General features: G+C 38.0%; 1 protein-coding gene across 5 annotated transcripts in view; it reads left to right on the top strand.

Annotated features, from left to right (window-relative positions):
* Positions 1–23,246, top strand: part of F3 (coagulation factor III, tissue factor) — a 54,228-nt gene extending 30,982 nt beyond the window's left edge. For 4 of the 5 annotated variants that reach the window (XM_027694266.1, XM_027694267.1, XM_027694269.1 and 1 more), the window contains 6 exons: positions 18,214–18,328; positions 20,386–20,570; positions 20,906–21,087; positions 21,211–21,370; positions 22,466–22,736; positions 22,807–23,246. In XM_027694266.1, coding sequence (XP_027550067.1) covers positions 18,214–18,328; positions 20,386–20,570; positions 20,906–21,087; positions 21,211–21,370; positions 22,466–22,605 — 782 coding nt within the window. In that variant the 3' untranslated portion in view covers positions 22,606–22,736; positions 22,807–23,246. Of the gene's footprint in view, positions 1–17,172; positions 17,302–18,213; positions 18,329–20,385; positions 20,571–20,905; positions 21,088–21,210; positions 21,371–22,465; positions 22,737–22,806 lie in introns of those variants that run through there. The other variant, XM_027694270.1, reaches the window with a different exon arrangement.
* Positions 23,247–24,845: the final 1,599 nt, after the last annotated feature.

Below are 24,845 nucleotides of genomic sequence, written 5' to 3'. Positions count from 1 at the left end.
TCCCACACTACGCTTCGCGACATGTCCTTGTGCAAGAAACTCGCTCTCTGTACCCACCCATACTTATCTCTAAAATGGTCTGTTGCAATTTTTACTGAAGGGCAAGGTGGTACTTTATGAGCAGACGCAGCACACAAGTGTCATTAAGCAATAAACGCTACCTTGATCATTTCCCTTATTAGTGCCAAGAGCTTTTAATCTCTTCAGTGAAACGTGTGTATTTATTATAACAGTACACACCCAGAAGTGTCTCACTGAGGTTATGAATCCCAATCAGCATTACAATAAGTAAGTAAAATTTCTCTTATCTTACTAAGGTGAAACATTTCCTATTGGTCTATTTGACTCATGGGAGCAATGAGACACAAGCTCATTCTTTTGTCACGCTGCTTCAGTATTTTATTTCAGGTGATCAGCAATTCCTTGGGCTTCAGCCTACTTTGATCACACAGATCAAATGACTGCAATTTACTGACTACAAATATATAATTTCTGTTAGAGTGAAGAAAAATTTTGTTTTCAATTTTATCAACATGCTAAGATTAGAACTTCAAATGTCAATCATGATGCAAGTTCACCTAGATAACATTTAGATTTATCAGAAGTCATCAAAAGCCCTATAACTGCAATATTGGTTGAAGCTATTTCCTAATATGGTGAAATGCTCGAAGTTATCACTGAATTTAAGTTTGTGACAGTTTGCTCAGTGAAACAAGGAAACTGCCATGACTGAGCCCTAACCTTTTAACTGTAAATTGGAGGGGAGGAGCTCTTGGGGCAGCAGCTGACCTAAGCTGCTAACATGGACCATTCTTTTCCTACAATGCTGTTATCTTTCCCCCAACCTGAAAGCTCAAAACCTTGTAAAATTTTGCTGCTCACATTTATATCTAACCTGTTCTCCATGGCCTTACAGAGGCTCAACTCATACTAGTAAAAGCCTTTGTGTATTAAAGACTTACAACGTCGCTTCAGAATCTTGTCTGTCTGGTGACATTGCAGTCTCTGCTAAAGATAATACTTCTTAAAGAAGTAAGCTGATCTTGACAAATATATCTATTATATAACAAATAATTCATTATTCACCATAAGAAATACTGGGGCTGGCTGTAACCTAGTACACATTGTTGCACAGCTTAAGCTATTAAAAAAAAATAAAATCACAACACTCTGAAATTCCCATTGCGCATCTGTCAAGAATTCCTGCTTTAGGTAAGTAAAATAATTCTACAATAGTGGTCATATTAGACTACAACAGAAAATTGAAATAAGTGTAATAAATCTACAATATAAGCCTACAATCTAAAATTGAAACATGCTATGTATCTTCTACTGGCAGACAGCTCATCTCCTTTCAGTTAATAAATAACAAACTTCTTTAAAAAGCTGATCCTTTAAAAGAACAACAGGGAGCCTTGGTGTAAAAGCTGGTATGGGGGGAAATGTTTTGTTGAGAAGAACAACCTTTGGCTGGCTATAACTATCCCTTGTTCCAGTTCCCTGAACAATTAGCAGATCTTTAATGTTCCTAGAAAAAGATTAATTCATACTTCTTAAAATCCTTACCTACTTGGCTAGCTGTCTTGGCAGAAGATCAGCTCATCCTCTTTTGATTACATTCTGCTGATCTGAACATATTTACAGTATGGTGAGGTTTTGGCCTGATGTCCTAGGATTATTTAGGATACAGCCAAGAATGTTGTACAATCATTGTGCACATCCTGCAGTGACAGAAAATTAAATGGGAGCTGTAGGCTATGCCTTTATTCTCCTATTGCAAGTCATGGCAATACAGATTTTTTTGTTATGGTACAGATAAACAAAGTCTGAAAAGTATTGTAAATGCAATTAAAATGTTTTTGTAGAGGAAACAAATCTCAAGCTTTGATTGCACTAAAAATTATTTGATGGATGACAGTGGTAAGTAAAATTCATCTGATTAAAAAATTATTTACATTTTAATCAGTGCCTTTACTCTGTCAGTAAAAATCTTAGAGTCATAAAATCCTAAATGGCTTGGATTTTTTAATATTTTTGTATTTTGCAAGCGTTAAGGTGTTCACTAGCTGCTGCATGAATTTTCTGCTTAAAAAAAGACCCCTGGAATTTGGAAATCATGGTTAAATTCCTAATTAATAACAAGATCTTCCTTATAGCTTTTTTCACACAGAAACATTTCTCAATACCTGATTTAAGTTCAGAAAACTCCCCTAACCACTTGCCTACTACTAGAAACTTTAACATAGCAAAACCAAGTAAAGAAATAACATGTTCTAAATACTGCCATGAAGCATTCCACAAGCCATACACATACAGGTACAAGTAGCTACAGAATTCTAATTAGTAACATCCCCCAAAACATAAGCACATGTAGAGTAAATTGCTACAAACCTTCAGTCTGGTCACTGCACAACAGATGAGAAGTGTAGAAGAAAAGAACGCAAATTTCCAGCTGAAACTCAAGCCTTTTGGAAAGGAAGATGCCTTCTTTTCCCTTCACTGTTCCCCCCCACCTTTATAAACTGCTGCTGAACTGTGGAAGGGAACTATGCTTGTTCATGTTCTCAATTGATTAATTGGCAAAGTAAATGAGATCAGGCTGCTAACTGGAGGAATCTGTGAATTTACAGCTGAGACAATCTTCTACCAGACTGCAGAAAACAACAGATGTCATCCTGGACAGGACGAGCCCCATCCCTGCTCTCCTGTAAATTGTGGACACCTGAGTGGGCTTGATGACCTCAGCCCTTGCTTCCTTTTTTTTTCCTCCTTGTCTAACCTGTGTATTCTAAATAAAAGTAAGACTGTAGATAGAGACTTCAGGAAATCACAGAGCCCTGAAAATGAGCAGTTAGCAATAGTTGGGTCAGATTCACTATTCCAGTTGCAAACATGATGCTCCCTTGAATGCTTCTGCAGTTTGAATGTCACGCCTTAAGATTTCTAGAAAATCTATGAGGCCAAATGCTTGACAGCAAGGGAATACATTATGCTCATTTTAACAAGAGTCTACCTGCCTGTAAAAGCTTGCTATAATGGGGAAAAAGTGTCCCTGCTGTTTTAGTATCATATTAAAATTAGTTAATATTAAAAACATGTAAAAATTAATTATTTGAGCTGTTTATATGCAAGTTGAAATTACTTCCATATTTCTCAGTTTAATGTTTTATTTTCATAAGAGGAGGGGCAAATTCCTTAGTGAAAATTCTCAGTGATGGTATTATCTGTATCTTTTGTATATTAAGTCAGTTTGTTCTTCAAAGCTATATGTTATAATAATAGGTGAATTAATGGGTTGAGTTTTGCAAGTCATATTACACAAAGATTTTTAAGTCCTTATAAATTCATAGACTTGGCTCAGTAATTTAAAAGCAAAACTTGTCTCAAACCCAAGAATTCTTAGCAAAAGAACTTCTGAAATATGGCTCTTTTCCCCATATCACTTGTATTGTAGGTGCAGACCTATTCAGTCATGAGTTCAGCTTCCAGTTTCTGAAGACACCCTTCTAATAATACTGTTACTTGAGAAAAAGTCTGGGAACAAGTGCAAGATCAAAAGCAGTGAGATAAATACAATGAGATGAACTGTATAGCTAAAAGTATTTTCTTTGTTTTTATCAAATCAGAATTCATGCAATGTGGGGGAAGCTCTGAATGACTAGTTTAGTTTGGACAGTCTTCAGCTAAATAATATTGATTCCACATGTGGATAATATCACTTTTGGAGATATTCTTGGAAATTTATTCCTTCAAATTATATCTGTTTATTTTTCTGTCTGGAAATACCCAGATAAATCAAGATGTTATTCATGGGGAGTTGTCCATTTTGGCTTCTAAAAACTGCCTTTCTAAGAAAGGAGAACAAGGACTAGTAGGTGTTAACAGAAGTAAAAATAAGGAAGCAATAAAATCATGCAGCAAATAAGCATCTGTCATCAATACAATAAATATAATAGCATTCATATGACTTCATGGCCTACTTCTATTCCTCCTAATAGAAGAACAAAAAATAAAATAGTCCAAACTGAATTAGCTAGATACACTAGTCACAGGCATTAATAAAACCAGGCCAGTATCTTCTATGCCTCACAGCTTCTATAGCCATTTACACATTAAAACGTGTGTGATGGCACTACAGAATTGTCCACTTCATATTCAAAACTGCACAGACACTGGAGTTTCTGAGAGCATGTTGATTAGAAAAGGGAATGGTAAGGGGCATTTAACACAGATCAAGTTAAAGTAGGATCCAGCATTGCATTAGGGCATGACAAAGTGTCCTAATGTGCTGAAAAGCCACAATCTCCAAACTTCCCTATTTCTGATGTCACATCCTCTTCTTCAGAAATCCTGTGCCTGTCTTTCATACACTTTTTACCTGCTGCTGCATATGAGGAAATACATCAAGCAATATTTCTGCTCCAAAAAAAAAGGACAAAAAAGAAAAGTTCACTTGGCCCCAAATAAAGAGACCAAAGGAAAAGCAAAAAACCTCAGAGTTTTGAAACAAAAACCTAGCACACAGTTCTGGTGCTGATTACTGGTAAGGTTGGATTTATGCTGAAAATATTTGCTAATATAGTTAAACCTACGCAACTTTCTTTGCCAAAGGATTTCTCTATAGTTGTTTGCATATTCCAGTCTTGCTGTTAGAGTTCACTTATCTGGAGCAAGTAAACTATACAGGAAATAAACAAGTTAAGAAAAGATGTAATGAATACATATTTTTTCTTGTATTAATTATTCCTGTCTGAAAGCAAATTATTGTAAAACATTTCACCTGAAACTACTGTTCTGGTGTTGGTTAGACTCTGAGAACAATAAGGCAGAATAATTTGGTTCTTCAAACACATTATGCGCTGTAGAATTTCAGAGCATCAATATCAAAACATTTGAAATAGATGTTTTGCACTAAGCTCATCTGTCAAGCTGAGAATGGCACTTAGCAATATCTCAGTGCTATGTATAAATAAGACTAGAATATGTGTTCTTTTAACAGAGTTGCACAACTATATAAAGATTACAAATAAATGCAAATAAATTAGAACTAGGTGATCTAAAACTCAGTTCCAGGTTTTACAGGTTCAAACTTGTTGTGAACTACATACCTTCAAATTATAAATCTAGGTTGTAATTGAAAAATCTTCTGACAACTTCTCTCAGATCTAGAGAGAATTTATGTCTGTTTAGTAATGGAAGGTAGTTTTTGATCTTCCTCAGTAGTACACGCTTTAGCATTCAACTAGCAGTGTAGAAGGAAAATCTCTGAACCTAAAGTAGGACACAGGTAATTGACTTTTATTTGCTGTCTTTCTTCTGAAAGCACTGTTGAAGCAAAATTAGTAAAGGGTTGAGTCACTCATCTTCAAATCAAAGACACTTGAAAGAAGACAAAACCAAAATGTCATTATACATTGGGGAATAATTCCAAGACTAACGACAAAAATATTTGTGAAGCTGGGGTTGGGTTTCTGGGTATATCCAGCTCAAAGTTATTTTTTGCAATTAAAAAATGTCATTAATAGAAAATGAAGTCTCTGGACAAATAAATATTTTGACTGTGAAGTTGGATTTACACTGAAAATGTTTGCTAATATAGTTAAACCTGTGTAACTTTCTTGGTCAAAGGATTTCTATATAGTTATTTGCATATTCCAGCCTTGCTGTTAGAGTTCACTTATCTGGAAAGAGTAAGCTATACAGGAAAAAAGCAAATTAAGAACAGATGTAATGAATATGTATTTTTCCTTATATTAATTACCCCTGTCTCTGAAAGCAAATTATTGTAAAACATTTCACCAGAACTACTGTTCTGAGGAATAAATAAAGTTAAGGATACAAAAATATCTAAAGTTAATTATATCTCCATTGCATTTAACAGTCTCTGTTATTTGCGACTTCTCTACAGAGAGAGAACTGGAAGAGTCGGTGGAACAGACTTGAAAGGAGATGGAGAACTCAGCTGGGTAAAGGCAATTAAACCTCACAACTAATAGGGGAATTAGTTGCTGAGCAACAACTGTGGAAACATATGGAACACAAGCTGTATTTGCCAAGTGATCAAGGCAAAATGTAGAGCTATTATAGACACTAACCTGGGTGCCAGTTTAACTTAACAGCATTTTTAACTGCAACATTCGTTTTTAAAGAACAGAGTTTTCTTTCAGAATTAAATTAGATCAAGTTACGAATGTAAGTTACAGAAGACAGAGAAAGGGGAGATGGCAAAAGAGACTAATAAAAGCTGGTTCTCTGCCTGCCTTTATCAAATGGGAGTCTACACTGCTGATCACTGGCAAAATATCCAAAGAAGCAGAACAAAACTTGCCTGTTTCTTTTCTGGCAGCAAGAAAATGTGCCTCCCTGTGTACTTCTCTTAGTTTCTTTTGACTTCAAATTTCTTCTGTGCCATTGAATCTAAGTCCAAGAAAATGTCCGACTCCATCCTTTCTTTCAAGTACCCCATAAAAACTCTTGTGAGTCTAGTATTTTTTGTTTCTCAGATTCCTGTTCCAGATGAATCCTTGAGCAATGCATTAGTCAATTCATGGGCAAAACAGGCCATGTTAATATTCAGAAAATGTCTGAGTTCCAGTTCCTAGTGCTACATCCTTTCTTTCCTAAAAATGGAAGTATCATAATCTTTATCATAAGAAAGTTTAGGAATTAGCACAACCAATGAAAGAGAAAATTCTTAGTGCATGCCTAATTCAAAAACCTTGTTAAGAATCAAAACTTTTAGTTGCGTATTTTACACACCACTACACGACTTCTCAATTAATTCAGTCAGTCTTTTCAAACAAGTAACAAAGAATAAACACTTACTGAATTTGAATGAGTTTGAGAATCTGTAAAATATTCACAAACAGAAGGACTGGATGCAATTTTTCAGATTCTGATAGCAAGTCTGGATATAAGCAGAATTATACCATAAGAGCTTAAATACTATACCAAATGAGTTTGGAAGCTGAAATCCAACCAATTCTAGCCTCTGTTAATGGAATTTCACCTCCCCCATTGAATGTCTGTCTCTGCCTGGCAGTACTAAGTGTTTGAAAAGGCAGCACCTAGGGTTCAAATTCCTCCTGAGATTTTAAAATGCCAAGGTGATGCAATCTCAGCTCAAGCTTCTGCTGTTTGTCAAGAAGTGCCTATGTCAATCATGCTTCTCAGAATAAGAGGAGAGAGGGAGAAAAGGATCCTGTGAAACATTTGAAAAATGCAGTTCAAGTTTGCCTAGCCAGATTTTATGTTTAATTGAAATACTTTGAAGATCTTAAAACTCCAGCGAAGTTATTAACAAAATAGAGTAATATTTAAGATTGGAACTGGATAATCTAGATAATGATATAGGCTTCTTTTTTCTAAAGCATTTCAGGAAAATTTATCAGGGCTGATCGTGAAAAAAAAAGAGGGAAAGTGGAGACACTATCAAGGACTGCAACAGCAGGTCCACAGTCTATTTTACCATTTTTGGGACTGCTAATTGATCAGCCCACTGTTACCTGCCTTCAGTGTCTTGCAGTATTGCACAACATTATATTTGATAAAGAAAAAGATTAGCATTGATGCTACAGATTATTCACAGGGAAGGGCAAAGCTACGCATATCTAACTAAATCTTTCCAAATCTTTCTATATCTTTTAAAATCTAATATGCTGCTAGCTCAGAGAGTTGTTATTAAGTTGGTACTCAATGACCTTTATTGGCACAAAGGTATCTATGCAGAAACTATGCAAGTTGTACAGTCATTTTTTTCCCCTACATATAGGACTTGCACTAGAAAATGGGAACCACCTCCAACAAGATTAACTGTTGGACGTACCTGTACGTGATTCAGCATGAGCTATACTGGGCTATATCTACGTGTATCTGTGTACCCATGTGAATGTAAATATGCTTCTGTATTCTTATCAGACCCAACCTTATTCTATTTACTTCTCCCTTCTTACATCCTCTTGCCAAAGACAAAGTGAAAAAGAAGTAGCAATAGCATTGATTAACAGGGGAAGATTATACTTGCTTTGCATACTGTTTGAACATGAGGCTTATTGGTTTTCAGAGGAGTTAGGAGACATACAAATCTAGCCATCCTGTTTGGAACCCTCTTCTCAAACAGTGCACCCTGTATATGCTAAAGTGCTGCTATTACTCTATTAAACTGAACTTCATTACATAAGTACGAATTTTATTTTCATGAGCACAACTCAAGGACATATGAATTGGTCATTTCTCAAGTTGATAACCATCATGTTTCTGAAATTTGTATGTCTCTGTTGTGCATTTTGAGTTCAATTGCATTTCTGTTACATGAAAAGAATATGAAATGCCACTTAAGTCAAATGTGACGATAGAAAATGCTGGGTTTGGTTTTAGTTTTTTTTAAACCAGATCTAGTAAATAACTTGCTATATAGTGATTTAGAAACTATTTTTGGAAATGAAGATGTAAGTACTGTATAATAACATCAATTGTAACTTAGAGGCCTTAGGAGAATAATTACCGTTTGTCCTACTCACTATAACTTCTAGGTTTTGGTGATGATTAGGCCTCTCTTTTGAAGGGATGTCTTCTGTGGATCCTGTTCAGGAGAATCTGGTTCTCAGTGAACAGTTTGAGGCAATTCTCAAACTCTAATTCTTCTAGGTCATCATCCCAGATGCAGAAGATGTTTAGGGGTTGTTTATTCATAAGGAGGACCTGGAAAATCTGTGATTTTCCCCTTCTGCATGCTCTCATTCCACATCACACTGTTCTTTATCGAAGTAGGTTTAGCTGACTGGTGTCATTTATTTCACTGAATGTGAAATGAAAGTGGTTATGTGGAAAGCTAAGCTTCAGACAAGCATTGCCTACACCTCAGCTGATTTCACTGGTGTCTTTTATCATTCACCAGTGTCCAAGACAGACAACTGCTTACAAAGATATTACAGATAATGTAGTATGCCCTGAGGTTACTACATTCTGTAGATGAAAAGTAGTTTGTCTTCAAAACTTTGTCCCTAACACCTTAATGGGAATTTAGATGTATTTGTGCCAATATTAGAATAAGTCCTAAGACCCTGCTTTCTAAACTTGTAAAATTCTGGAAGTCTTTTGCCAAGTCTTGTGAGTTACTGGGTGACAATTCACATCTTTTTATTCTGGTACTTACATATTTAAGAATTGACAAGTCTGGTTCCAATGGCCAACAGTGAAAAACAAGCAAATGCATGTGAAGTAATGATTAGCCACAAAATTCAGGGCCTGTAGCATTTGAGATAATTTTAGAATTCTTCTTGCAAAGGAATTTTTATTGTAGAATTACAGTCTGTCTTAATGGTGCAACAGATGCTATCTCATTAGATGTTTGCAGTTTATCGTGTCTTGTATGTTATGTTCTGCTAAAAAGAAAAGGAGAAAAAGAATGAATGAGAGTCACAGCAAGAAGAAGCCTGCAGTAAAAGCAGAGAATGGGAGATTGCTGAGAAGATCAGGAAACAAACATAAAGCCAACTCTCCTAACTGAGTTTAAAAAGAAGTTTTTTCTAAGGACCTAAAGGGACTCTCCAAGTTTACTGCAACCCATGAAAGATTGTGGAGAAAAGAGCAAACCCAGAGGGCAGGACTGTGTTTTGTAGGAAAGAACAAGTAGAAAACTTTAATTTAGTAAGAACTTACATTTCCCTTCTGTCTTATATTACATTATTGTATTTAAAAAGTGAATAGTTCTGAAGTTTGTCCAAATGCAAGTCAGTTTTGAGTTTATAAAAAGAAGAGATATATAGTCCAACATGTTCCTCTGCGTCTCAGCAGGAGTCAGTGTGGTTTAGATGATGGAGACTGATACCAGGAAACAAAAACTAGCTGATGTTATTTTGAAGTTAAATATCATGAGGAAAGAACAAGATATCTGGACTAAAATAAAATCAGTTTTTCAAACTTAAAATCCTAGCCTATCTAGCTGTTAATAGAATAATCTGAAAGTACCTATTCTTTATGGGCGAAAGAACTGGAAATTCAGACTGATCAATGCTATTCATTTTCTAGTTTTCGTTCTAAGGAAAACACTCAACGTGAGAACATATTTCCTCTATGTACTTTACATTCCTTTCAAATACACTCACAAAGCTCTAAACTGAGGTAATCAAACAGCTACATGTTCAAAGTTAACAGTTTGGAATGCCAGCATTTAGGCTTTACAAGAGACCCTAACTTGACTCCTAAGATATTAAAATATAAAATATAATGACACAGTTGTTTTAAAATCCTTGAGACTTGCAGGGTTCAACATTCAGCTCTTTGCTACAAACCACACAGCTTTTCTAGTTAAATACTGGTTACTGGATGTTTCCTCTCTTCCCTTCTTTACTAACTCCTAAAACAATTCACACAGTCACTAGATGTGCACTTTGTCAGCCCCCTGATATGGTGAAAGAATGCATTTGTGTTCTGGCTGCTGCAGGAGGATTGCTCCACACACAGGAATGTAATGCTTAAATCAGTGGTGCTGCATTAGCCTTTTATGTACTTTATTATTTTCTTTGTTCCTTGAAAACAAAATTTCAAGTCTGACACTGGGGGTACAAGTATACTAATTTTAGTAAATTTTATGTCTTATTTACACTGTTGTTTCATTTTGTTTTAATAATGTCACTTTACAGTGATATTTAATTATTCAGTAAGCTGTGAGCAATTATGTCAAGTTAAATAGATAATACACGTAGTGTTTGGATAGTGTTCTTTCCATTATGATTTTACTAAAGAATAAGATACAACTTTAGATACATTTTTCTGAACAACATACCACTATTTATTTTCAAAATCTCTGACCAAAAGCCTTTCTTTAATCACATATAGTAACTGATAAATTATGAATTCATATTCAATATTATATTCCAGCTATCATTGACATGCTTCATTTTCTGAGGAAAATAGAAACACAAGTATATTAAATTCCAGTGATTATGATCATTTTTTTTCACTTAATTAATTGCAATAGAAACTTAGAAAGCTCAAAATAAAGACTGTACTGTGGCTCATACATGACAATTATTAAAAATCAGCCATTTCCCATTGTACAGAAAACTTTCAGAATTTTAAAGGCTGCGTCCAATCAAGGAGGGAATCAATGCTGACTCTTGTAGTGAAGTATAGCAACATACAATATGCAGTGTGCAACACTACTCAGCTGGTGTTCCCCAGGAAGGAGGAAAATGGGGTACTGTGATGGAATTGAAGGATGACAGAAAGGACACAGCAATCTACTGCCTGAAGCTGGAGAATCAAAGCCATATCTACCTGATGTCCTTACTGGTGCACAGACTGTAATTCAAAATGCATGACAGTAAAAAAAGTTCCCTATATACACCAGTCCTAACTGGGAACTTCTGATATTTTTTTAAAAGTCAAATCTATTTTTGATAAGCTCATTGACTCTCCTTGGGTTTGACACACATAAGCAGATTTTGGAAAAATAATTTCAGAATTAAGTCTCCTGGGCTGTTCAACAGATGAAGTGCACTGGTATAGCAGGCTTATATATATATAATATATAATATAATCCAGAATTATTCTCCTATAGTTAAGTTGATTCACTTTCCAGTTATCTTTAATCTACTCACCCCCAAGTTAGTGATAAAGGCAGCATCAACAAGAGATGCAGGATACTAAAGAAATTCTCAATTTAATTTTGCTGGTTAGTGCAGAAGGTTTTTTTGTTGTATCAAGTTACTCCAAAAGAGAAAGCTATTTTACAAGAGGATTAAAGATTATAATAGCAAAGTCAAACAGAGTGCTGTTTACGTGTTCCTCTCTCACAGTTCCTAAGTTTAATGACAGCGTAGAGATCACATTTTTTCAAATTTAAGCTTTGTTTATTTTACCCATGTAATTGCCTAACCTTCAAGGCATGCTTACAGCAAATATTTTTAAAGAACACTGAATTTGACTAGCTCTACCTTCACTGAGAAGTTATATATGCCACATCTAATACTAAAAAATCAGTGTTTTTTAACAGTTGGTGAGAATGGGATGTAAGTTTTTCTAACAGTTATAAATAACTGTCTAGTAAAACGCATTTATTTCAGTCCTCAAATGTAAAGAGTCATGAGCTGAGACTGGGTTCAATACGAAAAAAGATGCTACTGTTAATGTACTTGCCTCCTTTTAAACAGGTTTTATTGTCACTTAACATTTATATTGCCTATTTTTTTTAAGGTTAAGTCTCTTCCTCACAAACCCAAGGCTCAAGAAAAAAACCTAAGTAAATAAAGTCTGGTAATTGCAGTTGTGTCTAGCGTCATTTGGGAAAGATAAATCCTATGAGAGAGATGCATAAGAACTGCAAGATCAAATATGTCACTAAGATATTATGGGTAAACTAAATACCCCAAGAGCCTACTTCACAATCGTGGTGCAACACCTGGAATAAAGTGAAGACAGACAGAATCACAGTGTCAAACAATAAATTCAACCTTGGAACAGCTTGATTTGGCTGGCCAAAAGCATCTCGGCACAAAGGGAATCGATACAGTTTAGTGTCTCTATCTCCATAGTTTCTGTTGTGCTTCAATGACATTTATTATTACTTTTGTAATTACTTGCCCTCTAGCAGGAGAGCGTCACTAGTAAACAAACACAGCTGTACACAGCACTGCAGCAGTGCCCCACCACTCCTCTCAACACAGCTGTGCTATGGCTATCAACATCCGCTTTCTGAAGTCTTCTATGAATCAAACTAACCAAAGCATGGTTTAAATTTTCATTTACACAATTGTATTTACCTCAGGGTGTTCCTGAAGATCACAAATTAAATGCACACAAATCTGCTAGTCAAATTCCCTTTTAGGAAATAATGCTGCAAAACAAAATTTTGAAAAGGATAATAAATGCATCACACGTCGTTCTGTGAGTAAGAAATAGAAAATTGGAGTTAACACCAAAGTGATGACGACAAGAATTTTCAGTGTGGGAAAGGCTCAAAGCCTCCCTCCCTGGGATGCCTCTCCCCCAAGCAGGCATCATTTCCACACAGGATCCCAAAGCCTGTTCAGACCCAAAAACTCACATAAGATCTGTTCTTTTGCTAGTGTCTCTTTTTAAAGTATCGATATGATAAATGAAGAGATATGTGCATGATTAATGTGGTAACAACACAAATATTGAAAGCAGAATATCAGAAAAAACCATACAAATATTTGCTTCATGATTTCTACTGTCAACAAGAAATTCATATTGTCCATGTGATTCCCCTGTAAGAAATATCTTTTGCAGATTTCAATTTTTGTATCAACTTTGCTTATTCATTACTTTTTTTCAAAAAGTGAAATGAAGATCCATTAATGTCAGAACTGGATTTAAATTTTAAACTAGTTCTATCCCAGTGGCACTCTGTTATCTTAACATGTAGTTAAGCTACATATGATTTTATAAAATCACAAGGTAATTTTAGAATAATTTACAATAATTTAGATAAAAAGAAAATCAGGGATACACAAGTAATTCACTGTACTGGGGCTTTCACTGGTGTGGATAATTCAGAAATAAACACAGCTACTTTTAGGTATAAATGTTGATTCTTCACTCCATTACACTAGTTAAGTGACATTGCTTACCACAGAGTAAGCATCAAAAAGGGAACTTTGTAGCCAATTTTACAACATTATACAAAGCTTCTTAATTAAAAATACTGTTACACTGTGATATTTGTGAGTCTGTGGGTGCGTTTATAACATGGCATTCGATACAGCAGCTCTGCAAGAGAAATGCTGAGATGTTTAAAGAAGCAGGTACCAACTCAGAGATTGTCTACCTAAACTTTGTAATTAAATACAATTCACTGTATAATTACATTAATTACCCTATCATATGGGTCACTGAGACAAATTAAACAAAGATCTAAAATTCCAGAGAAATATCAGGAGCAATTTCATTTTGGAAAAAGTTCCCAGGGATTTCAGATCTTACTCACAAGTAAATTTGACACTATTTAGCATGACAATATTGCTGACTTTTATATTAGCAGGGAATGATGAATGTCTTGTGACACTATAAAATTTCAAAACACTAATAAGTATTACAAAATTTTACTTACATTTACTTACAATCTTGCAAAACTATCAGCGTAAAGAAACCAATTTGTCATTGTGTCACCTGAGGCATTACACTTCAACAATTATATATGACAGTACAGAAAACACAGTGTTGCAATTGCTTTGCTAAGCAAGGAATTATTTTGTAGCTCTCTCTAAGTGAACCGGTTTAGAGACCTTGTAGGTCATAGAGTAAAAATAAATACATGTATTTCTTTAGAAGAAAAGAGAGTTGTACAGATTTAGTTTTGTTTTTCTCCTCACTTTTCCCATAATCAATATGTGAATTGGTTCTGTAACATACATATCAAGGGAAAAAAATCTGTAGAATCTGCTTGTAATCTGGCAAACCTTCCCAATGGTGAACAACCTTGACTCCATTCAGTTCACCAGGGTGAAGATGTCACAGAGTGGAAGAGGTCATCTAACCCAAAACATGCAGCCAGGCTTGTGCTATTGCATGTCTCCCACATATTCTAAAAAATCATAGGAAGATCCTCCACCAATAGAAATGTTCTACTTATTTCAACATTTAAATAAATTAATTTGACTTTCATTTAGATGACTGTATTAGGAAAATGTGGATTTCGGGTTAGGAGTAATTTTTTTCTCTGCGGATTGTAAAATGAGCAGAGGATGACTAAAATGGTTAGAGACATGTACAGAGATGATGCTTACATTTTGACATTACACTATGGGAGCCAAATACTAAGTTTCTCGACAAATTGCCAAAACTCTATGTCAGCAGAATGCTTGCTTGCATGTAGCAACATATGTTTGAAATAAGGTGCAATTTTTCTGTGTTAAATGAGCTGCTAAAATACCACGAAGTGGGCAGGAAATGTGACCAGAATGTCACAGTTAAGTCACTAGTTGCTGAGCAGACTTCCATGTAGGGGCATCAGCCCATGTCAGGTACTGTGAGGTTCCTCTCGCTGGAGCCAGGCAGTGTCAAGCAGTTCTCATTCTCTGGTCAAATCTGCACTTGAAGAAGAGCAGAGGCTGCAGCAGCTCCTCACCTCAGTGCTTCTCCCTTTTCCATCATACCCTTCCCCTGCCAGCCTGATCTAGCTACACTGCCCCCTTGGCATGCTGTCTTTTACCCATCTTTCAAATTTTCCCTTCAACTTCATTCCCTCAGAATGGTTACCTTGGTAAAGTTATCCAATTTCCTCTAACCACACAACTCCCTTCAGCTGGTAGGTTAGCTGGTTTAAACTGTCTACTTTGGCAAACTGGTGGCCTCCCCTCATTCCGCAGCGTGGAGAAGGACATCTAAAAGCTTAATGTTAGTGAACACTGAAATATCTTGCTGGCAACAGGAATAAGGTAACAGTGGTCACACTGGTTAGTCTGGACAGGGTCTGGATGGTTCCTCACCTATCTCAAGTATGGGAGTTCATGGCAGAAGAGGTGGTAATGAGAAGGATGAGAAAGAAAAGGGGATCCTGAGATTACCTATATAAAAACTGGAAACCCTTGCTGACCCATTTTCCACCTTTTGTGATGGAACTACAAGGAAATTAGATGGAATTAAAGCCTAAAGGTGATTTTAAAGTTTCATATAAGCATCTCTTTTCTTTAAACAAGTGACTACTGTTTCTCCTTGTAAAGTCCTCTGAAAATCAACTGTGATCTTATAAGGTCAGAATCTTGAAAAGCTAGACACACAGGATCTGTATTCTACACCAGGTTAAAAGCATGCAATATTTTTGGCTGATGTAATGCTGGCATACAGCTACATACAGACATGGCTGAAATTTGATCAAAAGCAAGGCAGGAAAATGAGAAGGTGTATGGCTGGATTTGGTAATTTAAAAATCCAGGGTTTAGGGGTGCCTTGAAACACATTATATGAATTGCAGGCTGTGGTTGAAATGGATATTGTAGTTTGGTCCATATGCATTTATTCTGCATTATGAGACAGAACTGCTTCCTTGTATCTAACTATGTGTTAATCATGAAAATTAAAGGCAATTAAATATGAAAGTTCCCAATTAGTCTCTTACCTATATATTCCAGATACATCGTACAAAGCAGCATCAAAATAAAGAGTCAGCTTAAGACTGTAAATGTATATATCTGCCTGAACTATGACACAAGTTCTACTGCACAGCCTGTTTCCCACCTTCCTGAGGCAGATCTCTGAGCTCAGTACGAACACAGCTCCCTCTAGAGCTTGAGTATTAGACAGAACTACAGCACGCACCTCTCCGGCTCCGAAGCTTGGTTAAACTGCTTAGAAAGAGAGCACCGTGAGAGCCACACACATCCCAGAGGGGCCAGGGAGCCTGGCACAAAGGCTGAGATTCATAAAACCCTCTGTCAGAGGCAGATTCCCTGTTACCAGTTAAAATTGCATACCTTTCCAATGTGAGCTTGTAGGAAAAGGGTTAGCAGGCCCCTGGTTTATGGGAGAGGTGAGGTACTAAGCCCTGAACACTTGAAACTTTCTTGGTGTCTAGTGTGACAGGTGAGCCTTGACAGGGTGCGCGTTCTCACGGCGTGAGGGAATAGAAGATGTCATCTAGGTGAGAACCAGTGTCCAACGTTCTGTGTGGAGAGGCAAGGACTGACACATTTAGACCTTCAGAATGTACAGGATCAAATCTAATTAACCCAACATCACTTCTGCATGACCAGCTGCCTCACAGAGCAGCCATTTCCGAGCTGGAGTGCTGTTTGCCCCTTGACAGCCAAGCCAAAGGTTGGCAGTGGATGAAGCTGGTTATCCAGTGGTGTCCAGTTTCGCCACTATTCCAAGAGGGGAGGCGAGGGGCGGTACAAATTGGGGACACCAAACAGGCAGGGGGACACGGACTGCAGGTGCGTCCAGGTGTGCCCGGGGTCGCGGTTCAGGGGCTGGAGCCCGGGGGGGCACGGCGCCCGTCCCTCAGTGCCCCTCTCCTCACGGCTTTCCTCGAAGATCCCCGCTCCGCTTGCTCAGCTCGGGCGCTTCCGCCGCCCACACTCCCTGCCCCTTGGTGTCCCGCCGGCCCCCGCCGCTCCCACCGCCGCTCCCACCGCCGGCCGCGCCGGCTGCCCCGCGGGAGGCGCCGCGGTCCCCGCCTCTCCCCGCCGATATAAGCCAGCGCTTCCCGCCCCGCCGCACTCACCGCCCTCAGACCCGTCGGGACCCGTCAGATCCGCTCCCCGAGGATGCTGCGCTCCGCCGCCCCAAGACAGGCCCTGCTGCTGAGCGCCCTGCTGTGCCGCCTGGCCGCCGCCGGTGGGTGACGGACGGCGGGCAGAGGGACGGAGAGGGGACGGGGGGATCGGCGCCGGGACTCGGTCCCTCGGACCCCTCGGACAGGGTGTCCCCGAGGGAGCCCGAGAAGAGCCGTGGGAAGGGGGGTAGCGGCGCTGGCCCCGGGACAGCGGCTCTCAGCACTCGCCCTGTGGCCGCGGGACAGCGGCACTCACCCGGGCACTCGCCCTGGGCCCGCGGCGGCCCCTGCTCGGGTCACCAAGGACTGGCTTCTTCTTGGGGGTTCCTCACTGTCCACGGCCGGGGCGCTGCTGGGGAGCGGGGCCAGCCTCGGGGGTCGGCAGTTGCGGTAAGGTTGCAAGATTTCCTTCCCTTGCCGAAGAGGTAGAGAAGGTGGTAATTTGAAAACAAGGAGGATATCGCTCGGTTAAACCCTGGATTTCCAGAGGTTACAGGGGTGCGAGGGGTTTTCCCATCCAGCTTCCTCCCAGACAGTTCCCCGAAGCAGCTGTGGCTGTCGTGGGTCATCGCGGCAGACTCCCATCCGCTTGTGGGGGCCAAGAGTCCTGGTGAACTGCACCACATTTATTTGCTGCTTGAACATTCTCATGCGTATATTCAAGCTTTTGTATCGTCTTCAGAGGTCTTGAATCAAAAAGAGCTAATTAGACAGAATTCCAAATAAGTTAATTCATCGATTTGGGAGTTGTAAAACAGAAAATAATATTCTTCTCATATTTCTCACTTCTGCCAGGACATATTCCTTTAGTAAGACAAGCATGAGCCCAGAGGGTAGGACTGAGCTTTTTCCCCCAAAACAACTTTTCCAAGTAGCAATTAACAGCAACTGCTTCACTTAACTAAACAGCAACTGCAGGGAAACAGGAATTACATATAATATGACTGATATTTTTCTCTTTTTTGTATTTAAAGGCTATGCAGCACTACCGACAGCAGTCAATATAACTTGGTCTTCAATCAATTTTAAAACTATACTACAATGGCAGCCAAAACCATCAGGTTACTTATATACTGTAGAAATACATGGGTAAGTAGATAACACCAAGGTATATCCATTAATGGCAATTGAAGAAGACGCAAATAGAGAGTGTTTGAATATGTTCGGGAGCAAATGTAACAGGAAAAGGGCCCAAACATAAAGGACTTAGGAGAATTCCCTACCCAGCTGTTAAGAGTTTTTTGTATCCAACTATAAGGATATGTGGTTCAGGCTTCTGGTTCTTCCCACTCTAAAAAATGGAGAGTTGAGCTAGAGATCAGTATTTCAGTTCTGAGGTTTGGTGCAGGCCAGCTGCATGAGAGATCTAGGCCAGGATACTTTGAAGAATTTGATTCTCAATCTGACACACCATGTATTAGATAGAATGTCACCTTTTTTATGTTTTTCAAGGTGTCTGGTCTGAGTTTTTTGTCTTCAGTCTTGGGAGGTGTCTAATAAATGAGTCTGCATTTTATTCTAATTGGTGAATCACAATAAATGAATAATTTGCCTTGCTGGATAATACTACAAATCACCTTTGTTCGTCTACCTCTGTCAACACTTCCTCTATCATGTTTTATGTAAACTATAAAATATTGTGGACATCAAAGGTAGCCAGCTAATGTAAAGTGCCTAACACATATTTCAGAACTGCACAAAAACTTCCATGAAGTTCAGTAATAAACCTGTGTTGTTCTTAGCTCCCATTTTAATACATAGAGAGCATTATTAAATTTGTCCCAAAGGGAAAATGCATCACCAAACCTCCTACATATTAATAAAAAAGTGGTACTGCAGTCTCTTCTGTCTCTAACTGAAAGTGGCATGAGAGCTCTCTCATGACTAATGGATGAAATACCAGTGCAATGGCCTAATGTGCTCTTTCATTCTTTAAGGGAGTGATTAGATTAGTAGACTTAAAAGCACACACTTAGCAGAACAAATTTTATTAAATTCATGAGTCTGGAGTTTCTTTCCAGTGGTTTTGCTTGCAAAAAATTGAAATCTGTTTGCCCAAGATTCAGTGTAGAATCAGGTGTAATTCTGCTACAGAGGCACCTCTTTAGACAAGTTGCTGTTCCAGAGTAAGTGTGCTTAAATGTTTGCTTTCTCGGGTCTGTACATTTAGAGAGTACTTTTGTTTCATCCCAAAGATCAAATCTCTGTCCCTTTTCAAAGCATGTTGTGTGACGCTATCAATAACTGATCTGTAACATAAGAAATCTGGTGAAGTAAGAAGGGAGTTCAGGTGACTCTTGAAAATAAAACTGGATCTATTTTGAGGAAAACCCATTTGCTAATTTCAAAAGTCACCACTCTTGCTCTTCCAGCAGAGATCACACAATTTTTCTTTTGCTTAATTCACCAGCAAAAAAAAAAAAAAGGGAAAAAAATAGAGTAATAACTTTTTTTTTCAATCCTTCTTGTTAGGAAGTAAAATGGGGAATTAACACTTTTTTCCTGGTCTCATTACTAGTTCTCAGGTAAATGGACATGTTTTCTATTCTTTAAAAATCAAGATAAGAGTTTTTTGTCAATATTTTTTAAATCATCATTCTGCAATGAAATTTGCTGCCACTCTCTGGTTCTTAGTGACATTTGCCACTGCACAGATGCAAAACCAAGTGACATATATGCAGAGACGTTGTCACATTAAACTGTGTCAATAGAGCTTCCTATAGCAACTGATGTTTCTTAAGGCAAGAGTTTTCACAGGCATCAAGGATAACACATTCAAAGTAATTTATGCATCTTATATTTTTAAAAATAAATTCTGCAACTGCAGAAAAATGCAAATTCAGAACTACTTATGGTTTCTATCCATTAATATAAAAAATTGAATTCATATATGGGTCCAATAACATATTTCTGTCATATGGATCTTACTTACTTTGCTTGATTCTACTTTGAATTGTGAAATACAGCTGTACACGATAGGTTTTTTTTCAAGTGTTCTCTTCTCCTTTTCAGCCTAATACCCCTGCAAGACTGTTCTACTGGATGAGGGAAATCTATACAGTTTAAGGGGGAAATGTTTTTCAGTGTATCTAAATATGTAAGTGTCTGCTTGGAAACTGTTGACACTTCTTTCTCGCTCTTTTCAGACAGACATCTGACATTAAAAAAAAATGCATACGGACAACAGAAACAGAGTGTGATGTTACTGATGCGCTCAAGGATGTAAAAGAGACCTACGTAGCCCACATACTGTCTGTAATGCCCGCAGGGATGGATAACTTTGAAGAACCACCTTATGCACTTTCTGAAAAATTTACCCCTTATAGTCAGAGTAAGTAGGATTGCCAATTAAATCTTATTATAAACTTCCTTTCAAGATTAGTTCCATTGACTTAAACAAGATTTAGATTGAGCTTAAAGGTTTTTTCTATAGATTCTTACAGTAGCCGTGCTGATACTGGAGAAGACATTCAGGCATAAAGCTTTTGTTAACATTGTGTACTAGATGAAGATACTTGTTGACAACCCAGGACTTCACCCTATTACTTTGGCTTCATAAACTCAGAATAGATTTGAGATGGGAAGTTAATAAAGAGTGGAAGAAAGAAGAGTTTGTTGTGTAGAAAAGATTATATCAGTTTTTTAATTCTAAAAATCTTTGTTTAGCTGTTATTGGAAAACCAGAGATAAAGAATTATACACAAAAAGGTTCGGAACTGAACATCGTGATCAAAGATCCACTTACACCATATACGTTTCCTAATGGAAGCTTTCAAAGTATTCGAGATATTTTCCAACATGACCTGGAATACAAACTGTATTACTGGAAAGATCAAAGTTCTGGAAAGGTAAAGTCTAACTCCAGTTTTCATTCTGTAATGATTTTTATATTCTGTAGCTGTATTATAGTTACACAATTTCTGTGCTACCTTAAGAGTTGACACTTGAAATATTTTTTTTTTCCCTTTTAGAAAGATACAACAACAAAAAGCCATACATTTGAAGTAAGCGTTGAGAGCACAAAGAACTATTGCTTCTATGTCCAGGGATTCGTTCCGTCCCGCAGAGAAAACCGTAATGGTCAAACCAGCGTGATGCACTGCACCACTGCAGAAAGGGGCATCTTCGACGGTGGGTGCCGGGTGACGTTGGTCACACCACAGTCTTTATCATTCTAACAAAAAGACATGTCTTTAAATTGGGATGCCTGTTATAAACCATTTACTGTGTAAGTTAGAAGACACAGTCAGAACACAGAAACTCATTCGAAGAACTCACTTCAAGTAAGAGTCCACCATCGTCAGCTAGTTAGAGTTTGTTTTAGGGTTTTGCTCAACTGTTTTGATTAAATTGCCTGAATTGATGACTGGTCACTGAGGCTTCAGATCTCATCACTAGCCTTCAGCTTTGGCTTTTTTTCGCCATTGTTTCCCTCAGATCCTCCCAGTAGGAGGTCCCATAGTAAGTGCTTGAAGGATTAGCTCTAAAACATACGAGTGCTGGAAACCTGTCCACTGACTTGTAATTTGAACTGACCTTTAGTTACCCCTAAAGCAGATGGTGAGACTAAGACTTTCTTTACTATTACAAGGTCAGAGGTTGGCAGATTGACTTCTTTTCTGGTAGATAAGTTAAGGAATGGTCAGTGAATCAGCCAGTCAAATTTTAGACAAACAATCTGGATGACACTTTCTTCAATATAAAGTCATCAATACTATTTAAATAATATCACATTGCTGTACTGTATCTTTCTTCTCCCCCAGATAAGAAAATCTCTTCTAAAATTGGCAAATGAACTCAAATTAACTTCCCTATCTGAATATGTATTTTTGTTTATCACAATAGTGATAAATTACAATTTAATTACAGCTTAAATAGAAAACTCTTCTCCTGGTGTTTTCTAGCTTATAACCTAGAATAAATTCCTACTTGGATGGAAATATGTAGGAACAGGGGGAACGGTTTGACTTATTCTTGTGATGTTAGCACAGTATTTTAAGTGCACTAACTAAACTAGATTAAATCCTAGTGTGAACCAGGTGAAATAAAGCTTTACCTCAGTTCAGCAAATTCATATTAAAATGTATTTAGTTCACACTGAATTCTGTGGTACTGTAAAATATAGAAAGCATTTTTTCATTCAGTATAATGAGTGCTAAGAGTTTGTAGCACTGTGTCATTATGGATTCTGATAACTGAGTCTTGCACTTTTTTCCTCCCCTACAGAATATGGAGCAGAAGTCTTTATCATCATAGCAGTGATTGCAATTGCAGTCATCACTCTTGCCATTGTCCTACCAGTGATTCTGTGTAAACGCAAGAAAGCAAGAGCTGTGAGAGAAAAGCAACCACTGAATGACGTCTAAGGAAAAAGTATTGTGGACACTAATGGCAGCACCAAGGCAAAAAACCCACCACAACAAAAAACCATAAATTGGATAATTGAGTGGAGCTTTTTAGGCTCTCTGAAACAGGAATTTTGAAGCCCAAATTTTATGTGGCTTAAAAATTCCATTAGGCAGTTGGAGATGAAAAATCCAGATATCAGGAAGCCCCTGTATCATTAGTGGATGGAGGCTGGAGGAGCATTCTGGTGATCTGATACAATCATAGAATTGTACAATATGCTGAGTTGGAAGTGACCCACAAGGATCATCAAGTTCAACTCCTGGCCCTGTGTAGGATACACAGTGTGCCTGAGAACGTTGTCCAAACACTTCTTGAACTCAGACAGGCTTAGTGCTGTGACCACTTCCTTGGGGAGCCTGTTGCAGTGCCCAATCACTCTCTGTGTGAAAAACCACCTGCTAATATCCAACCTAAACCTCCCTGATTTGGCTTCATGCCATTTTCTCGAGTTCTGCCACTGGAAACGAGAGTGAAGAGTCAATGTCTGTCCTCTGCTTCCCCTCATGAAGATGCTGAAGATGGCAAAGAGGTCTCCCCTCGGTCTCTTCTTATCCAGGCTGAACAGACCACGTGACCTCAGCTGCTCCTCATATGGCTTCCCCTCAAGACCCTTCACCATCACCCTCCTTTGGATGCTCTCTAACACATTAGTGACTTTCTTATATTGCAGTGCCCCAAACTGCACACAATATTCAAGGTGAGGCCACCTCAGTGCAGAGCAGAGCAGGACAATCCCCTCCCTCGACTGGCTGGCCATGCTTTGCCTGATGCCCCCCAGGACAGGGTTGGCCCTTCTGGCTGCCAGGGCACTGCTGACTCATATTCAACTTGCCATGAACCAGGACCCTCAGGTCCCTTTCCACAGTGCTGCTCTTCAGCCTCTCATTCCCCAGTCTATAAACAAAGCAGGGTTGCCCTGTCCCAGGTGTGGAATCCAGCACTTGCCCTTGTTATACTTCATACGGTTGGTGATTGCCCATCTCTCTAATTTGTTAGGGTCTCTCTGCAGAGAGCTCAACCCTTGTAATAGACTGTTCCCAAGCCACTTCTATTGTCCTGTCTGAAACAGGATTGTTAACTAAAGGTACTTTTGGCTTGATCAGTATGGCCTTATTGAGCCAGAAGATTTATGGTACAGCTTTACGGTACTTGTGAGGGGAAAGAACACTACTTCTGAAAAATACATGTCCTTTACCTAACTAAAGGAACATCATTCTGTTTCTGTGAAACAAAACCTGTATCTGTTTGCCTTTTAATATTATTAACTGGTGAAATGATCTGTTAGTTCAGATGTGACAAAATTGCTACTATTATATCTGCACTTCTTGGATAAAATTAACCTGGTCTATTTATATTTGAATATAGACAATTGAAGGTAAACAAACTGAAACTACTCTACTGGTGACTTGTAAGGAACTCTCTTGAAGCAGGTACCTGCTATCCATCTGGAAAGCATATCCAGATTACACTACATTGAGAGTTGTACTGACAGGGTAGTCTGATAGTTCCAAGTAAGTGTTAGAACAAATACTTTGCAGGGTCTGAGTCAGTAATAACTCACTTCATGAAAGCACTGAATAAGTAGCAGTATTTACTACATTTTGAACATCATTTTTAACTAAACGATGAATGAATAGTTTCTGTGGCATAGATTCAAATCATCTTGGTATTGGGATTTGAAGGTAGATGTTGCTTTGTCTTTTAATATTTATTTTATAAACGAGAATCTAACTTTTATACTGGTGATATCTGTATTTATGGTGATAATTTATACTTTTCTAGTGAAATAAAGGTGACTGGAAAAATAAGACTTTCTTTTCATTTTCAAAACAATATACAGTTTTTATTCTAGAACTAAATTAAAAATATGTTTAGGAAACTTATTTTGTGACAGCAGTGTAGGCAAGCTGCCAGAAGGCTAACCTGGACTCTGCAAAACAGACTACCAGGGCATCTACTACCTGTAAGGATAAAACTATGAGAAGCCAAAGTTCACAAGCGGATGAAAGGTTTTGAAAAGTCCTGAGTCACGTCTTGGCTGTCCACTTATGTGAGCAATTAGTCAGAGTTTGCATTCAGAGCTTCTTCTTCTAATGGAAAGCATACCAGACATCTCTGGATGTATCACACAGGGACTCTGACAGTGGTGTGTATTCCACTGTATTCATGACAAGGAATACCTTACAAAATTAATAGC

The sequence above is a fragment of the Neopelma chrysocephalum genome, unplaced genomic scaffold (assembly GCF_003984885.1).
Source record: "Neopelma chrysocephalum unplaced genomic scaffold, ASM398488v2 Primary Assembly neopelma1_97, whole genome shotgun sequence".
In the NCBI taxonomy this organism is placed as follows: Eukaryota; Metazoa; Chordata; class Aves; order Passeriformes; family Pipridae; genus Neopelma; species Neopelma chrysocephalum.
The sequence above is the reverse complement of the archived record's forward strand: the minus strand, read 5'-3'. Positions and strand labels throughout refer to the sequence as shown.